We start from the raw sequence: 20,249 nt of genomic DNA on the forward strand, positions 1-20,249 counted from the left end.
CTTCCGAATTAGAAAAAAACAATCAAGCCAGTGTGTTTGGTTCAAAAAGATGAAGCAAAGTGGATTATAAAATACACTATTTGATAACTTAAGATCAATGCTACCCATGAACCACAAAGCTGTTTTACAGGGCTATAAAAACCCAGCAGCTACAAGATCAGCCAGCCATTCTGTAGAAACAATAATTGTTTAAATCAATAATTAGATGATTACAGCTTTACCACACTATAATGAGCATGTCGTTTTAGCAACTGCAATATTTACAGGGAAAATTATGTTAATTAAAATCCTAGCAAGACAACCTACATGGCACTTACAAATGTGTAATGTATACCTTGTTCCCAACTACCTATAATAGAATATGATGCATCAATGGCATGTAGCTACTGATCAACACTATAACACAAGGTTCCTGTTACATTTGTCTTATTCCCTTGCTCTGCCATGTTTGCTGCAGTATCATATTACGTGCTCCAACTTGTACCTGATTGGCTCGCTTTAGCAACAAGGGTCACATGAGTGTCATCTGTATTCAGAGATGTGGACTTACTAAAGGCAATCTGACTATTCACTTTGCAAGGGAATTTACCCTTTGCAATCGAGTTTTCGCTTAGCTTAGTGAATGTGGTTAAAATTCACTTTGCAGAGAATACCCAATCATGTGCAAGGTAAATAAAAAACACAGTGGGGCTGATTTGCTAAAACTGGTGCAGCTGTGCATGGTAGCCAATCAGCTTTTTCAATTAAGCACTAACAAAAAAAAATGGAAGCTGATTGGTTTCTATGCAGAGCTACACCAGATTTTGCATTCTCCAGTTTTAGTAAATCAACCCCAGCGTTTTGTTTTTTTTTGCACATGATTGGGTTATGGAAGTCTTCAGAGCTTCACCTTTGTACTAAGTTAAGGGAACAACACCTTGTTTGCAAAGTGAACAGCTTATTTTGCCTATAGTATATCAACCCCAGTGATTGCCTATTAGAAGAAACAGTACAAGTTCAGAAGTTGCTTGATGTGTTGGTACTAATAATGATACATTCATTTCTTATCAAAACTGCAACTACAGTAACAGTTAAAGAAGTTTTTAATAAACTGACACATTAGAATATATTTTCTTGATTAAAAGGACCTTTACAAATAAATATTCAATAATATGGGTTTCATTTACTAAAATAGTATTAAGGTTAATGTTAGTGCATAAAGGGATTATGTGTTTACTCTGAATACTTAATCATGTGTGAAGGAAATACAATAAGAAGGTTTTATTTTTCTGGTACATGATTAATTCACCTAATTTATTAAGATCAGTAAACAGTCTCTAATAATTTATACAAATCAACCTCTCTCTGTGTAAAAATACTAACACTTGTCCAAAAACAAGGTCTATGACATTTAGATGTGCTGGACATACTTGTGCTGTGTTAGCTGCCATCTTAGACAAAAGGAGACAACAAAATCACCCCTGGTAGTTTTCTTCTATAGGATATCTGGACAGGATGTCAGCTATGTGTTGAACAATATTGCCTCCCACTAGACCACCTTCATTTCACATATCTACTTTGATCATTTTCTCAAATATTGTTAAAAACTCTAACAAAATAAAAAACTTAATATCCATCACTTTATAACTATGCTAAATAAATAATTCAGGTAATGAAATGTATTTCTGTCAACCCTAAGAAGTACAGAAAACACGAATGTAAAGTATTTAATTAAAAGTTGAATGCCAAAGCCACGCAAATACCCTCACATTATTGTAACATACAGAAACAAGTAACTGAGCTTACTTGCAACTAAAGACTAGAACCCTTATCAGTTTCATTTTATAAGAAAACCCAGTCAAAACTGAAACTAATGTTATAACTGAATTCATCAAATTATGTCAGTTATAAACACTTTATGCAATGGTCTAAAACCCCTATAGGTTCATATGCATCACAAGGCAAATACATCAGAAAAACAATTATCTTAAACAGTATTATAAATACAACACAATACATATCATCTATGACACCTCCCAACACAAACAAAATAGCTGATGGTTTATCAAAATTACACATTCCGCTTAATAACAGGCTAATAACACGCAAAAACAAGCAGTATGTTATATTGATTTGCTACAACTGCAAACTACTGACACAACTCCTTTTTAAATAACAAAGCAATGGCTTTCGAAGCACTGCACATCATTAAATACATACAAGTCACAGTACTCTATTAAATGTAGAAAAAAAAGGTTAAATGATTCTATTTCATCTTGATAGCTCAAATACACAGCAACCACGAGAATCTATACAAAACCATTTCTTTCCATCAAATATTTACTTTAACCAAGCTACAATATAATGTAATTGTTCAACATGTACATGCCAGCATCATTTAGCTTAATCGAAATGTTAATGCATGTTACCTTTACATGGCAGCAATTATAAGGGCTGGAAAAGGCCCAATATAGAATGGATATTTAGGACATGTCACTCAGTCACCAGCAAGTCATATACACAGATATAAGGAGGCATACAACAAGCAGAAGCTGTTTAAAGATTTAACAGAACTAAACTGTACACAGCCACTTTACACTATCAGCCACAAGAAAAGCTAAAATGTAGCAAAGATTAAAATGTAACAAGCTAATTATGTGTCAAATAAATGAACTGGGCACTGTGACTCAACTTTCAAGAACTACACCAGCTACAGGACCTCTCTTCATTTGGTTTCATTTCAATTGATTTTACAGATTACAAAACAACAATGAAAATTGTAATTACATGTTTTGATGCTAATCTCCTTCTAAAAATAGCTTTTATTTCCAAAGATGATATATATTTAGATCCATCAGTTCTTATAAAGAATCTGATTAAGATGACACAAAAACGATTTATACATTTGCAATATAAAGATGCCAACTAGTGATCAAATGTATTTTTACACATCTCGTGAGCAGCAATACATAAACTTTTGATGACCATGAAACAGAACCACATTTTAAAGAAGTGGCTTTTAAAAATATCACTATTGCCCTTCTGAGTATTGTGCATATTGTGAATATTTTAATTACTTTTTATAATTAACCCAATACTTGGCTAGCCTGTCCTATGAATTTCATAGTCAAAGATGATCATATTTACTATTGTATCCTCTATCTAAAAACCTCCCAAATGACTTTGCCTCATGACAGATTTCACAATCAATTTACTATGGGGCTGATTTACTAAAACTGGAGAGTACAAAATCTGGTGCAGCTCTGCACAGAAACCAATCAGCTTCCAAGTTTTAGTGTTAAACCTTAACTGAACAAGCTGGAGTTAGAAGCTGATTGGTTACCCTGCACAGCTGCACCAGAATATTGCACTCTCCAGTTTTAGTAAATCAAACCTTCTATTGAATTATTACTCAAAAGATACTGCTCTAAAAGAATTAAAGGAGCTGTAAACATCACAATTGACATAAATTGTGCAAAAAACAGATTAATAAACAAGCGCTGCGCTAAGAAGTAACAAAGTTGCATACAGGCATACCCCACTTTTAAGTACACAATGGGGTTTATTTACTAAAGCTGAAAAATGCTAAATCAGGCTCACTTCTGCATAGAAACCAATGAGCTTCTAGCCCCAACTTGTTCAATTAAGCTTTGGTAATAAAACCTGGAAGCTCATTGGTTTCTATGCAGAAGGGAGTCTGATTTTGCACTTTACAGCTTTAGTAAATAAACCCCACTGTGTACTTAAAAGTGGGGTATGCCTGTATATATGATAAATGAAAGTGCAAACATATGTTGTATAAAAGTTGAACTCAATTGCAACTGTACTGTTTGCCCTAACATTGTGCAGCTCTGCGCAAACTGTTGGTGCTATATAAATTCTGTAGAATAATAATATACCCACAATTCAAACTCAGTACATAACAGGTTAGATGTCCACCCTTCTGCATGCATAGATTTTCTTAGAAAGAGATGCTGCCTAAGGCTCTAGGCTAAAAAAAAACTCAATTTCCTTTATCAGAAACAAAACACTCATATGGAGCATTTTTTGTACAATGTTTAGATGATTTTAGGAGAATTTTGTGGGGTTTTTTTCTGCCAGAAAGCTCCAATCAGGAACGCAAACCAGAAGGGTTTTTTTTTTTCTTGCCTCTAGACTTTGTGCTTAAAATATGGCTGTAGCCACCCTAATGTGCATAGACAGATAGAATGTTAGCTTGTAGAACACAAAACTCTTGTAGTCACAGCGATTTTTAAGCCAGTGCGCATGCCCAATATAATAATAATAATGCCCAATAATGATAATACTAATAATATAACCACAATTCAAACTCTGTACAAAACATGTGTTAGATGTTCACCCTTCTGCATGCTTAGGTTGCATTAGAAAGAGATGCTGTCTAAAGAAATGTGTACAGGAAACGAACAAACATTCAGCTAGCTTTCTGCTGCTGCTGCTGCTGCTCATGTCACCAGTTTAGTGTTGCATAAGAATAAGCATTAGACATGGATCTTAGGGCTAGATAGTCATATTTCAACATTTTTACTTTGAAATCTTATCACTTTGCATGTCTGACCACTTTCACATGTTCAGACCTATGGAGCCCATGCAGAGGCTCCTACTACACCCCACAGCTTGACTATAGCAGAAAATAAAACAGAGAATCCACAAAGCATTGGTATGCAGCAAGGTTTTGATGGAAATGTACAAAGCCACTAAAGAATGAGCCCAGTTGCAGGAGTTGGACAACGTGCTCCTGTCTTTTTAAAGCATCTCCTCTGCCCCCAGCCCCACGTGGATCACAGCATCAGCAGCAGCTCCATCTCCTTCCCATTGCACACAATGCAATATGCATGTTGCTGTATACTAAAGAAAGGGAAGGGGGGGGGGGGGGTAAATCAGCAGCAGGAACTGCTGGATCTCTTACAGCAGGTGAAGTGTATAAAGTGCACCCTAAATAAAAAAATGAAATAAAAAAGGACTGATGATGCCACATTAGCTGCCCCCCCCTCCCCCCCCCCCCCCCCCCCCTCCATCAGCTCAGCACTATGAAGAACACAAGCTTGCAGCATTTAGAAGAGCAATGCAATGGCTGAGTGTTCACAGCGGCGGGGGGTGGGGGGGGGGGAGGCAAGAGCTTGCTTTGCAAAGATAAGTTTTTTTTTTTAGCATGTAGAAAAGTGACAAGGAAGACAGTTCACATCACCTCCACAACCACTTCTATAAAGGCAGCCATGAATTGCTCTCACACACATCGTGCCAGCTCCCCATCCACGTTGATTATATATTTTTTTTTTGTTTTGTTTTGTTTTTGCATGGAGTTTTTTTTTTTTTTTTGCAATAATAAAGTAATAAAAGACAGAAAACATCAACACAGGCGCCTGCCCCGGACTCCTCGCCACCAGCCCCATCCTCACTATACTAAAAAATAAACTTTTACAAACTTTTTATTAAAGGGAAAAAATAAAAAAAAATAGAAGAATGTATGTAAAAAGCTGGCAGGGCTGCGGGGACGGAGTGGTTAAGGAGGCAAGTTGGAAAAGCCGGGACCGTGCGATGCTGCAAAACACCGGGACCGATGGGCAAAGCTGGGATTTTTTAGGATTTTTTTTTAGGATTTTTTTTTTATATAGTTATGCCTTCTATTCTCCCTCCATTTTGGTTGTTTATGATACTGACAACAAGCTGTCCCAGGAACCCGTCCTCTGTGCCCGATTCGGCCATCGATGCAGGGAAAGGAGGATGGGGGGGGGGGACATAATGATCGGTATGGGCACCCCATCTTAGAAGGGGGGAGGGAGACAGAAAGCGGGGGTCAGATCAGATAGGACCCTGCACCCCCCCCCCTTAAAGAAGGGCATGGAAATGCAGCAAGGAGCCCCGGATTGAGGATGAAAGGAGTGCAGGGTGGATGGGGAGCCCCCCGGGGTGCCCCCCATGGAGATCGGGGCAGTGTGGGCAGATCGGGGGATTTTATACTGATTATTTTCTCTTTATTTTTTTGGTCTGCCTTTAATGTCTTCCCCTCCTCTCTCTCTCTCCCCCTCCTCCTCTCTGCAGCCTCCTGTCACTAGATTCACTGAAAGAAAGAAAAAGCTGCTCACAACTTCCATCCTGAGCTTCTCACCGGGGTCCCAACTTGGGGTCCCAACCTGGGGTCACCCCCCACCCCCAAAAAACACTTTGCCCCCCAAGATGCCACCATTTATTGCACCCCCCTTCTGATTAAATGAATTTCCCTAAAAGTGCCACTTCTCCCCCAAGTGCCCCCCAGGACCCCCCCAGTCCAGTCCCGGCACAGGCGGAGAGGAGGGGGTGAAGTGCTAGAACTTTTTTTTTTGCCCAGCTCTCTCCCTCTCCCCCCCTCCTCCTCCTTCTCCCGTCCCCCCCCTCTCCCATAATTTAAATAACCCTGATTTTCTCCGCTTCAGAGGGGACTGCGCCAGCCCAAACCAGCCGCAAACTCACCGCGGGAGCCTTAACATCCTTCCTACGGTCGATTTTCGGGGTTTACGCGCCTTTCCGATTTTTTAATAATTTTTTTCCCATATTTTCGCCTGGACGCTGCGGGCCTGGAAATTGTTTGCTTTCCCCTCTCTCCAGCAGCCATTGTAGTGTATGCGCTGCGGAGCAGCCAAACTTGCCCCGGGAGACGCGCCCACCTCAAACGCCGCCCTGTTTTGCCGCTAAGCTCCGCCGCCTTGCCCGCGGTCCGCGGAGCCGCAGCCAATGGCCGAGGCGGTGCTGTCACCGGGCCGGCCGGGGATTGGCTGGAGGACGCGCCAGTCTTTTTCGGTGCGCTGTTGTGGGGCGGGTCCAGGGCGGGGAGCAGGTTGGGGCGGGACGTAGAAGGATTGGCTGGCGGGGGTGGCAGTCAGGAAAAGGCTGCTGAGGATTGGCGGAGGGACTTGTCAGTGTAGAAGGGGCCGGGTTTGTTTAGCAGGTTAGAGTGCGCTACTACTTAAAGGGGAGCGAGGCGAGAAGTTGACGTATTTCGAATTGGAGTTTTCCGACTTGTGAGAGGGGGTTGTTATGACCTTCCCGGTCACAGGTATTGTCACCCCGCTGCCTCTTCCGCCCTTCCTGCTATTCGTCCGAGGCGGTGCTCCTCCACCGGACACACACAGGCTGGACGTTGTCACCCCAGTGTGTGTGTGCAGCACATGTCCTCCTCCTGGGGGGTCAGGGTCATGACTGCTGAGCTGCACTCACACTGTGCACGGCCTGGGCTGCTCTATGGGGTACACAGGGATGTGTGTGGGGGAGGGGGTCACCAGGTAGTCCTATGACTGAAGACACAGGGAGGCTGCCATTACTGCCCTCCTTCCTGCTTCCTCCCTCCCTCACACTCCTGTCACTTCACTCTTCTTTATCATATTCTGACACACATCTCACTCCAGTCAGCTCCTAAGGCTTCTTTCATACTGCTCCAGTGCAAAAAATGCACATGCGTTTTTTGTCGCAGCGCGTTCCATTTTTGCTGCAGTCTCCATTCACTTCAGTGAAGAGGCGCATTTTAATTTACTGCACCAAAAGTGCAATAAGCAGGACTTTTCTAAACACGATAGACTCGTTTGAAGAGTTCCATAGAATCCAAAGGGATGCATTATGCGTTTTTACTGGGTTTTAAAATAGAGCAGTGTGAAAACAGCTAAAAAAAAAACAGCAGACTGGTGTAAAAATGTACATAGGATTTAAAGGATATCTAAAGGTTTGTTTTAAAAACAAAACAAACATGTTATACTTCCCTCCTCTGTGCAGTTGGTTTTTCACAGAGCGGCCCGATCCTCCTCTTCTGGGGTCCCTCTGCGGCGCTCCTGGCTCCTCCTGTTTCATCAGATTTGGCGACCCGTGTGAATTTGTAACAGAGGTGACGTTCCATCGCCACCATCTTGCTACACCCCGCACTCCTCCACATTAGGGATACAGTGAGGAGGGGGCAAGCGGACATCTTGTTACACCCACTGGATTTTTGCATTTCACATGTATTTTTTACAGTAAAACGGCGCTTGTATGGTAAAATACAGTATTTAGAAATCCGACGGACTGTTTACATGTTGAATTATAAAATCGGAGGTGTTTTGTCAGATTTGCAAACGGGTAATATCAGCAGGTTTGCCGCTGCTTTTAAAATGCAACATAAAAACAGTCTGTCGGACTTCTAAGTACTGTATTTGACCATCTAATTTGTTTTACTGTTAAAAATAAGTGTGAAATGCAAAACTCTGGTGGGTGTAAGAATATGTCCATTTGCCACCTTTTCACTGTATCCTTACTGTGGAGGAGTGCGGGGTGTAGAAAGATGGCGGCGGCAGAACGTTACCACCATTACAAATTCTGACTGGTTGCCTAATCTGACTAAACACCCCATTGGAGCGCCGCTGTCCCTTGGGGCACTCGTGTGGGCATGCTCCCCTGTCTTGCTGCTGCGTCCATTGGCACAGACAGCAGGACTTGGCCCCAGCTCCCATGTCATTGGATTTGACTGCTATCAATCTATCCAATCAGGACTGAGACACCGGCTGGAGCTGGTGTGCTCGTTCCCATTGCTGAAAAGACCGGGTTCAGGTAAGTTAAAGGGGGGGCTCGTGGAGGGGGGGGGGGCTGCTGCACCTTATTGCATTAAGGTGAAAAACCTTGAGGTAAACCCCTGTAAAGGGATGCATTATGCGTTTTTACCAACAACGGAGCAGTGTGAAAACAGCCAAAAAGCAACAGACCGGTGCAAAGAGTTCCATAGGATTTAGGGCCAGTTCACAACATAGAAACGCAGTTCGGATTGATTCCAGATGCTTTTCTGCATGTGTGTTTTTAATGTGTTCCAGTGCGTTTTTGGTGTGTTTTTAATGCAGTTCAGTGCATCCCCCCCCTTTTTTTTTCTTAAAGTAGAAGTATAGCCAACACTTGTTTGGCTGTACTTCTATGGTTCACAGGAGTGCACTTCATTTTGCACTCCTGTGACCTGTTTTCAGCAGACAGCGGGTTGAAGTCCACTCTCTGCTGACATTGCAGAAATTAGTCCCGGCACCACGTCATCACGACAGTAAAGTTCGGTTCCGCCAGGTGCCTGGATTGACACCCCGCTCAGCCTCTCAGCGAGCTGCTGAGAGGCTGAGACTGCCGCTCCCCGCCCCTCCAAAGCTTGGCTCCTCCAAGGAGGAGGCAGAGTGGAGAGCCGATGATTGACTGTCAGCAGCTGTCTGCTCGGGGAGCTGATAGAACTGAGCCATCAGCGGTATTCGATTGCTCGGTTCTCAGTGAAGAGACGCCGGGGGACAGATGCAGCATCCACCTAGGTAAGTATGATTCTGAAAAAAAAAAAACATACATCTCTTTTAAAGGAAGTATAGCCAAAGCTCGATTGGCTGGACTTCTCCTATGGGTCACAGGAGTGCAGTTCTTTTTGCGCTCCTGTGCCCCATTTTCAGCAGAGAATGGGCTGAAGTCAGCTCTCTGCTGATGTCACAGAAGTCAGTCCAGGCACCACACCATCCCAACAATGGAAGTCCCATCAGATGCCTGGACTGACACGCCTCTCAGCGAGGTCCACGTTCCTGTGCAACTCCGTTACGCTGCGATTTCATTCATTTGAATGGGCTGAAATCATACTGGATCACTCCAAAAGTAATGCACACTGTCTAAATTGGAAGCGATAGCCCAGCCTCCACACACCTCGCCAGGCCCAAGCAGTTATCAGGCAAAAGCAGCCATAGTGCAGTTCATTCAGACCATGCCCCCAACATGTTTTGCCCCTCCCCCAGGGCTTAGTCATGGAGGAGTAATACATGCACTAGTTTAAAAAAACAAAAAACAACCGGATCACTTGGTACTGCAGAACAGATAGTAAGAAAAAAGGAAGGGTGTATGGTTGATCAGTCCACCCACTCCATTCATATATTTAATTCCTAGAAGTTATACTACAGCTTCTATGTGTGGTACAGCTAGATGGAACTCTACATTTGGTGGTGACTCTATTTTTTCCATGTGTAAGATGTGCAAAAAAAAGTGCACCCCTAATGTTTAGTTTTACAGTTTTGAGCACACATAACCACCTATGAATATTAACCCCTTGTGACTCATGTATAACATAAGTCTAAATGTACATCTCCTCTTGCCATGAAAACATTAAATTGCAGGAGAGTTCAACTGTGTGTGTTTTTATTTCCCAGACCTGCCATGTAGACAAACAGGTATAGAGTTATTGTCCAGTGATGCATGCCACCAGCACTGCTAAACTTGGCTGGGGCGTCTCTGCTTTAAAAAGCTCTGGTCACAAAAAAGGTTAAAGAACCCAGGACTAATTCAAAACTGGGGAGCCTTTTTTTTTAAATTGCCCATTGAAATCCCTAATATAACCAGTTGGGATCTTTATCTTATTCGCTGCAAAAAGGAAGTGGCCAGCATGTCATTCAGGACCTGACACTGTCCAAAAATGTCGTCTACCCCCCCAGTACACGCTGACTGATCAGCAACTAATCTAATCTCATTTTTAAGAGTTGGATGGAATCAACTCCTTTTTTATTTCCTCACTAAACCATTTTCAACACGTGGAGTGTAAGAATATATTGTGCCACACATGGTAGCTCAGGATAAAACCCATGCATGTGTGAATTGCAGAGACCTGAAGCTACCAACAGTTGTGAAGATATTTACAGCATTTCTCAAATGATTACAATTATTATTTTAAGGGTTCGTTTTATGTATCAATAGTACTGAGTGTAATGCTTCCTGATTATTATTTATTTTTTGAAAGCTAATTCCACCAGTTTTTTTTTTTTGTATTGTAAATAGCGGGGGAGGGATAAATTAACTCTTGTTTTTTGTTTTCTTGTTTTTTTTAGTGTCTTTGTTATCGTTTGGTAAATATACCCTCACTTTTTGTCCTAGTGACAGGGGTCAGACAGACAGGTTTGTTGGGAAATCTATCCACGTGGATTGGAACAGGCACTGCAATTGAAACACATTTATTACAGTGAAGGAAGGTAAGGGCCTCTGTGGTGGATATTTTCTGTGCTTTTCTGTCCTGGTGATCCCCACTCCTCCTCCTTTTTTATCTTGATGTGATAAGGACAGGAAATGTTACATTTCCCCAGTGGAGTCACAGGTAACAGTTAAAACCTGACTGTAGCTCAGAGTCTTCTTGATTTTTCAAAACTAAAGAGAGAAAAAAAAGTTGCATTTTTTTTTTCCAGATACAGATTGTATGATTTTTGTTTATCCCTTTCCAACTTTATTTAAAAAGCTGATAGTGTTTGTACTGTCCCCCTATTTAAATAATAAGTTCATCTTTACAAAAAAAATTCTAAATGCAATTTTTTTTTTCTACAGGTAAAGAAATATGATTTTTTTATTTTTTTTGTTAGGAACCTGTAAAGCATTACATCCATGATCAGCAGATCATGTGAATAATGCCACAGTACTGCAGACTGTCTGTATATCTATCTGGCTGTACCTCTGATATGAGCAGGCAGTTACACTCTGACAGAAAGTTAAATTAATTACCTACAGCTCTCAACAGCTCCCTGGTAGTTCATTGAGAATTATAAGCCAACAGCCACAAACTCTGTGAATGAATATTGTGGCTGGGTGTTTTTTTTGTTTTGTTTTTGTTTTTTGTGTGTTTTTTTTGAGCAGTGTATTTTGAACTTATTTTTTCTTTTTTTAACTTCCTGCACTTATAGCCTACTGCCCCATACACAAAGTCGGATTTTCCAATGCAAAATGTTCGATGGAAGCGTTTTGTCAGAAATTCTGACCGTGTGTAGGCTCAATCGGACATTTTCCATCGGAATTTCTGTCACACAAAATTTGAGATCTGGTTCTCAAATTTTCCGACAACAAAATTCGTTGTCGGAAATTCCGATTGTGTGTACACAATTCCGTTGCACAAAGTTCCATGCATGCTCGGAATCAAGCAGAAGAGCCACACTGGCTATTGAACTTAATTTTTCTCGCTCGTCGTACATGTTGTACATCACCGCGTTATTGACGTTCGCAATTTCCGACCAACTTTGTGTGACCATGTGTATGCAAGACAAGTTTGAGCCAACATCCGTCGGAAAAAATCTATGGATTTTGTTGTCGCAATGTCCGTTCGTGTGTACGGGGCATATGTTTATAAATCCGCGTGTTGAGAATTAATATTTAATTGCTGTTATGCGTTCAGTGGTTTTTAAAACTAGAGTTGTGGGGTACCATTACAAGTCAAACTGCTCCAGGTGCCTTTGGGCTATATATTTAGATTATGAGAATGATTGACCCACAGAAGCTGTAATTGGAAAGACCTCCTATAAGAGCACACAAGTTCATGGTTTTACTTCACCCATTTAAATCATGCACACATTTGGTATTCCTGCAGTGGCGATTTTGTTAGGTATTACTATAATTGGTCCATTAGGTTGTATATAAACCTGGTTACATAAGCAGAGGCCCCCAAATGACTGTACTCTGTAGCATGTACTGCAGAAATCATAATGTATAACACTGTCATTCAAGGATAGTATTATATTCAAAAATAGTGATTGGCCACATAATTAAGGTATTGTTTATACTGCTCAGGTGTTCTTTGTAGAAGTTAGAAGGAATGACCCGGATTAAAAGTAAAACAACAAGTTCACTTTGCAAACATGAGCCAGGTGGAAAATTGTTGGCCAAGCAGAGTGCACCCCAAAGTCCTGTACACACGATACGAAAAATTGGAAGTAAAATTTTGTCTTTACGAAATATATGAATTTACGAACGATCGTTGGTATGATGCTTTCGACATCCGATTTTTCGGACGACAAAACCTTAATTTGTACAGACTATAACATTTTAATTGTATGTGAACACAACGTCTGATTTTCGCATAACTAGTACAGTTTTCGGACAAAAAAAAAAATAACAAGACTACGCATACTCAGAAATGAAAGAATACATACAAATAAATTCAACACATTACATCACTTCTGAAGTTGAATTCTGTCATACGAGAATTTTCGTATGGTGAGTAACCTATTCACTTTTGACATGAGACTAGCATGCAACAAAAAACAGATGAACAGTTGTCCAAAAATCTGATCGTGTGTGCGAAGTTTATCAGTGGGGTTGATTTACTAAAACTGGCAAGTGCAAAATTTGGTGCAGTTGTGCATAGTAGCCAATCGGCTTCTAACTTTAGCTTGTTTAAATAAGCTGTGACAATAAAACCTGGAAGCTGATTGGTTTCTGTTTTATGCTGCACAAGATTTTGCACTCTCCAGTTTTAGTAAATTAACCTCAGTGTTCTGCACTACCATTGTATTCAGTAAGCTGTGGCTGCCTGAATCGCAGTCCCGCTATAAGTCGTGGATCGCCGCCATTAAGAGAAAAAATAAATAAAAAAAGACATAAATATAATGCATCGTTTTTGAACGCTATAACTTTTGTGCAAGTCAATCAATATACGCTTATTGGGATTTTTTTTACCGAAAATACATAGTAACATACGTTTTGGCCTAAAGTGATGAAAAATGAAAGCTCTATTTGTGGGATGAAAAGGACATAAATTTTAGTTGGGTACAGTGTCGCACGACCACGCAATTGTCAATTAACCTCTGTGGTGGTATGATTATGTCAGATTTTCTATACTCAAAGCGGTACAGTGTTTTGCATGGAAGTTTGACGTTTTATATTGTAGGCCTGTAATTCTTAGGAATAACTCACTTAAATCTGTCTAAACAAGAGTCTAGTAGACATCCCGGGTATGATAAAGTTTGAAACACAAAATCATAAATTATAATATAATAAATAACTATAAATAATTATAACAATATAATATTTATTACTGTAATCAAATCAAATCGCTATCAATTCTGCAAGTGATTCTAATTTATTATCGCTGTTTTCTAGCTGGTCTAAAACCACTTTTGATGTAAAGGGACACTTTTTGGTTGCAATCGACATTCTCAGGTTTCCAGGCAGAAAGAACAGTATATATAATATAAAACTACATGCAGGGCACTGGACAAAGCATTAGGGACAAAGGGGAGGTGAAATTGATACAGTAATGTAATCTGTAAGATTACAGCGTACTGTGTGTGTTTTGTGTTTTTCATTTTTTGAATTTGGCGCTGGGCTCTGTCCCCATGCGTCTCGACGCTCGCAGGGATCGGAGCCTGGCACTGTGATAGATCGAGCGGAGGACACAGCCCACACACACATCACATGATCCTGGGGACAAGGGAAGTAACTTTGCCTGGATCCTGCAATGCGATCCCGAGTGTGGCTCCAGGTTACTGCTTTTGGTAATGAAAATTCACCCTGGGCCACACTCGGGATTGCCGAGTGATTTTCCACTTTAATAATTTTAGATTTAAAAGAAATTTAAATGGACCAAGTGAATGTTAAATTTGGTGATATTCTGTAACATATGAAAATCTAATTTTGTATTTTGTTCTGTTTTTTATTTTTCAGTAAGATGGCTACACTTAGAAATATTGACACTAATCCATGCTTGGAGGTTAGTTGGAAGATAACATTTTAAAAGAATGATTTATAAGCACACATTTTTATATATTTTTTTTGCTTTTTTGGAAAAAAATGTAATATATAGAGTCATGGCCAAAAATATTGGCACTCCTGCATCTCTGTCAGATAATGCACCCCCCCCCCCCCCCCCCATAAAATGGTTGCAATTACAAATGTTTAGGGATTCTTTGTTTCTTTTATTTGTATTGGTATGACACAAAAAAAGTGGAGAAAGAAAAAGCCAAATCTGACACATTCCACGCAAAAGTCCAAAAATGGACTGGACAAAATTATTGGCAACCTCAATTTAATATTTGGTAGCACACCCCTTGGAAAAAACTGAAATTAATTTCTTCCTGTAACCATCAATGAATCTCTTAGTCTGGATTGACACTTATGCATTTTTTGTGCTTTTTGCATTTTGCAGATTTGCACTACAGAATATGTTCCATAGGAAAGCATGGTAGATGGACTGTAGTGCAAATCTGCAAAATGCAAAAAGCACTAAAAATGCATAGGTGTGAATCAAGCCTTACACCTGCTCCAGGTCTCTCAGATTGGAAGGGTTCCTTTTCCCTGCTATTTTGAGATCTCTCCACAGGTGCTCTATGGGATTAAGGCCTGGTTCACACCTATGCATTTTTAGAGTTTTTTGCATTTTGCAGATTTGCACTACGGAATGTTTTCCATAGGAAACCATCAAATGGACTGTAGTGCAAATCTGCAAAAAGCACTAAAAATGCATAGGTGTGAACCAGGCCTTAGATCTGGACTCATTGCTGGCCTGTATGGGCTCAGGCATTTTCGCAGCTCCACATGCCCGAGCCCGCCAGGAAGCTTACACTGTGCAGCGCTAATCTTTCCCGATCTGTGCAGCCGCGGATTGGGAGATGTCTCACTGCCTGTGATTAGCGCTGCACAGTGTAAGCTTCTTGGCAGGCTCGGGCATGTGGAGTTGCGAACACGCCTGAGCCCATCCTTACTGGTCAGTTCAGTACTCTACAGTGCTTTGTTTTAAACCATTTCTGGGTGCTTTTTGACGTGTGCTTTGGGTCATTGTCCTGCTGTAGAAGTCTTCAGATTTCATAATGTCATGCAAATGGTGAAGACATCCCATGCCTAAAGCAGCAAAGCAACCCCAAAACATCAGTGAATCTCCACCATGTTTGACTGTAGGGACTGTATTCTCTTTAAAGGCCTTATATCTTTTTCTGAAAATAGTAGAATGATGGGCTTTACCAAAAAGCTGTAATTTTTTTTCATCTGAACACAGCACATTCTCCCAAAAGAATTTTGGCTTCCTCAGATACGTTTTGGCAAACTCCAATCTGGCTTTTTTAATGTTTCTGTGTCAGCAGTGGGGTCCTCCTGGGCCTCCTACCATAGCATCCCTTTTCATTCAGATGGTAATGTATAGTGTGAGCTGACACAGTTGTACCCTGTGCCTGAAGGTCAGCGTGAATTTATCTGGAAGTTGAATGAGGTTCTTTATCCACCATTCGAACACTCCTTTGTTGCAATCTTTGATTACTTTTTCTCTTTCGTCCAGGGAGATTAGCCATGGGCTGTAAACTTAACAATGTTATGCACAGTGGACACAGGAAGATTAGGATCTCTGAAGATGGACCTGTAACCTTGAGATTGTCAATGCTTTTACACAATTTTTATTCTCAAATCCTCAGACAATTATTTGCTGCTATTTCTCTTCTCCATGCTCCTTGTGGCACACAGAGACACAAAACAGAAAGGTTGAGTCAATTTTTCACCTTTTTAACTGGTTATTGTTGTGATTTCTGTATTTTCTGCACCTGCTAATTGATACAGGTGAGTTTGATTACAAATTACAGGAGCATAACAAATTTGGAATGCAATTGTTTCTTACAATTTTGAGAAGGTGCCAGTATTTTGTTCAGTCCATAGTTGGAGTTTTTGCATGGAATGTGTCAAATTTAGCTTTTTGTCTCTCCACTTTTGTGTCATACCAATACAAACAAAAGACATAAACATGATAATGCCTAAATATTTGTAATTGCAATCATTTTCTGGGTGAAGTGGTACATTATTTGACAAATACAGGGGTGCCAATATTTTTGGCCATGACTGTGTCTATGTTAATATACATTATATTACCAAAAGTATTGGGACATCTACCTTTACACGCACATGAACTTTAATGGCATCAAATTCTTAGCCTGTAGGGTTCAATATTGAGTTGGCCCACCCTGCAGGCCAGTCAAGTTCCTCAACCCCAAACTCGCTAATCTAGGTCTTTATGGACCTTGCTTTGTGCACTGGCCAAATCATTTGGTGGAGGGGGGATTATGGTGTGGGGTTGTTTTCAGGGGTTTGGCTTGTCCCTTTAGTTCCAGTGAAGGGAACTCTTATGGCGTCAGCATACCAAGACATTTTGGAAAATTCCATCCACCCAACTTTGTGGGAACAATTTGTGCTCAACACTAGTGCACTAGTAGACATGGATGAGTGAGTTTAGGGTGGAGGAACTTGACTGGCCTGCACAGATTCCTGACCTCAACCCGATAGAACATCTTTGGGATGAATTGGAGCAGAGACTGCGAGCCAGGCCTTCTCTTCCAACATCAGTGCCTGATCTCACAAATGAGCTTCTAGAAAAATGGTCAAACATTCCCATAGACATGCTCCTAAACCTTGTGGACAGCCTTCCCAGAAGAGTTGAGGCTGTTATAGCTGCCAAGGGTGTGCCAACTCAATATTGAACTCCAGGGACTAAGACTGGGATGCCATTAAAGTTTATGTGCGTGTAAAGGCAGGCGTCGCAATACTTTTGGCAATATACACCCCTCACATTTTTGTATATATTTTATTATATCTTTTCATGTGGCAACACTGAAGGAATTACACTCTGCTACAATGTAAAGTAGTGAGTGTACAGCTTGTATAACAGTGTAAATTTGCTGTCCCCTCAAAATAACTCAACACACAGCCATTGATGTCTAAACTGCTGGCAACAAAAGTGAGTACACCCCTAAGTGAAAATGTCCAAATTTGGCCCCAAAGTGTCAATATTTTGTGTGGCCACCATTATTTTCCAGCACTGCCTTAACCCTCTTGGGCATGGAGTTCACCAGAGCTTCACAGGTAGCCACTGGAGTCTTCCACTCCTCCATGATGACATCATGGAGCTGGTGCATGTTAGAAACCTTGCGCTCCTCCACCTTCTGTTTGAGGATGCCCCACAGATTCTCAATAGGGTTTAGGTCTGGAGACATGCTTGGCCAGTCCATCACCTTTACCCTCAGCTTCTTTAGCAAAGCAGTGGTTGTCTTGGAGGTGTGTTTGGGGTCATTATCATGTTGGAATACTGCCCTGCAGCCCAGTCTCTGAAGGGAGGGGATCATGCTCTGCTTCAGTATGTCACAGTACATGTTGGCATTCATGGTTCCCTCAATGAACTGTAGATCCCCAGTACCAGAAGGACTCATGCAGCCCCAGACCATGACACTCCCACCACCATGCTTGACTGTAGGCAAGACACACTTGTCCTTGTACTCCTCACCTGGTTGCAGCCACACACGCTTGACACCATGTGAACCAAATAAGTTTATCTTGGTCTCATCAGAGCACAGGACATGGTTCCAGTAATCCATGTCCTTAGTCTGCTTGTCTTCAGCAAACTGCAGGCTTTCTTGTGCATCATCTTCAGAAGAGGCTTCCTTCTGGGATGACAGCCATGCAGATCAATTTGATACAGTGTACGGCATCCCTTCAACCACTGCACCAGTGTTGGCAGCACTCATATGTCTATTTCCCAAGGACAACCTCTGGATATGATGCTGAGCACGTGCACTCAACTTCTTTGGGCCACCATGTAGAGGTCTGTTCTGAGTGGAATCTGTCCTGTTAAACCGCTGTATGGTCTTGGCCACCATGCTGCAGCTCAGTTTCAGGGTCTTGGTAATCCTCATATAGCCTAGGCCATCTTTATGTAGAGCAACAATTCTTTTTTTTCAGATCCTCAGACAGTTCTTTGGCATGAGGTGCCATGTTGAACTTCCAGTGACCAGTATGAGAGAGTGAGAGCAATAACACCAAATTTTACACACCTGCTCCCCATTCACACATGAGACCTTGTAACACTAACGGGTCACATGACACCGGGGAGAGAAAATGGCTAATTAGGCTCAATTTGGACATTTTCACTTAGGGGTGTACTCACGTTTGTTGCCAGCCATTAAGACATTAATAGCTGTCTGCTGAGTTATTTTGAGGGAACAGCAAATTTACACTGTTGTACAAGCTGTACACTAAATATTTACAAAAATGTGAGGGGTGTACTCACTTTTGTGAGATAGTGTGTGTATATGTATGTATATATGTGTGTATATATGTATGTATATATATATATATATATATGTGTATATATATATATAATATCTCTATATCTCTCTAGATCTATCCTGAATAAAATTATAAATGCAACACTTTTGTGTTTGCCCCTATTTATCATAAGCTAAAATCGAAGATCTACAACTTTTTCTGCACACAAAAGGCCTATTTCTCTCAAATATTGTTCACAAATCTGACTAAATATGTGTTAGTGAGCACTTCTCCTTTGTTGAGATAATCCATCCACCTCACAGGTGTGGCATATCAAGATGCTGATTAGACAGCATAATTCTTGCACAGGTTTGCCTTAGGCTGGCCACAATAAGGCTACTTTCACACTGGGGCGGCGGTTGTGTCCGCGATAAAGCAACATGCTTTACCGTAAATTTTGCGGCGCTGTGTGGCCACTAGCGTCCGAGAAAGGGTTAAAACCACCGCAAAGTGCTGCTGCAGAAGCGCTATGCCGGCGGTATAGTTGCGCTGCCCCATTGATTTCCTTCACCGCTCCAAAGATGCTGCTTGCAGGAGTTTTTTTTAACATCCTGCAAGCGCACCGCTCCATTGTGAATGCACTCAGGCTTTCACACTGGAGGGACAGGAGCGGCTCTTTACTGGCACTATGCAGGTGCTATTTTTAGCGCTGTAGCGCCTGTAAAGTGCCTTGGTGTGAAAGGGGTCTAAAAGGCTACTCTAAAATGTGCAGTTTTACCACACAACACAATCCCACAGATGTCACAAGTTTTGAGGGAGCATGCAATTGGCTTGCTTTACTGCAGAAATGTCCACCAGAGCTGTTGCCCTCGAATTGAATGTTCATTTCTCTACCATAAGCCATTTCCAAAGGCGTTTCAGAGAATTTGGCAGTACATCCAAACGGCCTCACAACCGCAGACCACGTGTAACCACACCAGCCCAGGACCTCCACATCCAGCATCTTCACCTCCAAGATCATCTGAGACCAGCCACCTGGACAGCTGCTGCAACAATCGGTTTGGATAACCAAAGAATTTCTGCACAAACTGTCAGAAACCATCTCAGGGAAGCTCATCTGCATGCTTATTGTCCTTATCAGGGTTTCGACCTGACTGCAGTTCATTCGTCGTTGTAACCAACTTGAGTGGGCAAATGCTCACATTCGATGGCATCTGGCACTTTGGAGAGGTGTTCTCTTCGCGGATGAATCAGTTTTCACTGTGCAGGGCAGATGGGAGACAGCGTGTATAGCATCATGTGGGTGAGCAGTTTGCTGATGTCAACCTTGTGGATCGAGTGACCCATGGTGGCCATGGGGTTATGGTATGGGCAGGCATATGCTATAGACAACAAACACAGGTGCATTTTATTGATGGCATTTTGAATGCACAGAATTACTGTGACGAGATCCTGAGGCCCATTGTTGTGCCATTCATCCACGATCA

At 41.5% G+C, this 20,249-nt stretch overlaps 2 protein-coding genes across 6 annotated transcripts in view; one reads left to right on the plus strand and one right to left on the minus strand.

Annotated features, from left to right (window-relative positions):
* Positions 1-6,611, minus strand: part of PLAG1 (PLAG1 zinc finger) — an 87,051-nt gene extending 80,440 nt beyond the window's left edge. For all 4 annotated transcript variants that reach the window (XM_077492721.1, XM_077492719.1, XM_077492720.1 and 1 more), the window contains exon 1: positions 6,448-6,611. The gene's annotated coding sequence lies outside the window, so the exon portion shown is untranslated. The remainder of the gene's footprint in view (positions 1-6,447) is intronic.
* Positions 6,612-6,885: 274 nt separating this feature from the next.
* Positions 6,886-20,249, plus strand: part of CHCHD7 (coiled-coil-helix-coiled-coil-helix domain containing 7) — a 34,844-nt gene continuing 21,480 nt past the window's right edge. The window contains exons 1-3 of one of the 2 annotated variants that reach the window (XM_077492722.1): positions 6,886-7,030; positions 10,821-10,961; positions 14,413-14,458. In XM_077492722.1, coding sequence (XP_077348848.1) covers positions 14,417-14,458 — 42 coding nt within the window. In that variant the 5' untranslated portion in view covers positions 6,886-7,030; positions 10,821-10,961; positions 14,413-14,416. The remainder of the gene's footprint in view (positions 7,031-10,820; positions 10,962-14,412; positions 14,459-20,249) is intronic. The other variant, XM_077492723.1, reaches the window with a different exon arrangement.

The sequence above is a fragment of the Lithobates pipiens genome, unplaced genomic scaffold, assembly GCF_037356315.1.
Source record: "Lithobates pipiens isolate NorthernLeopardFrog02 unplaced genomic scaffold, aLitPip1_a1.2 Scaffold_19, whole genome shotgun sequence".
NCBI classification, from domain to species: Eukaryota; Metazoa; Chordata; class Amphibia; order Anura; family Ranidae; genus Lithobates; species Lithobates pipiens.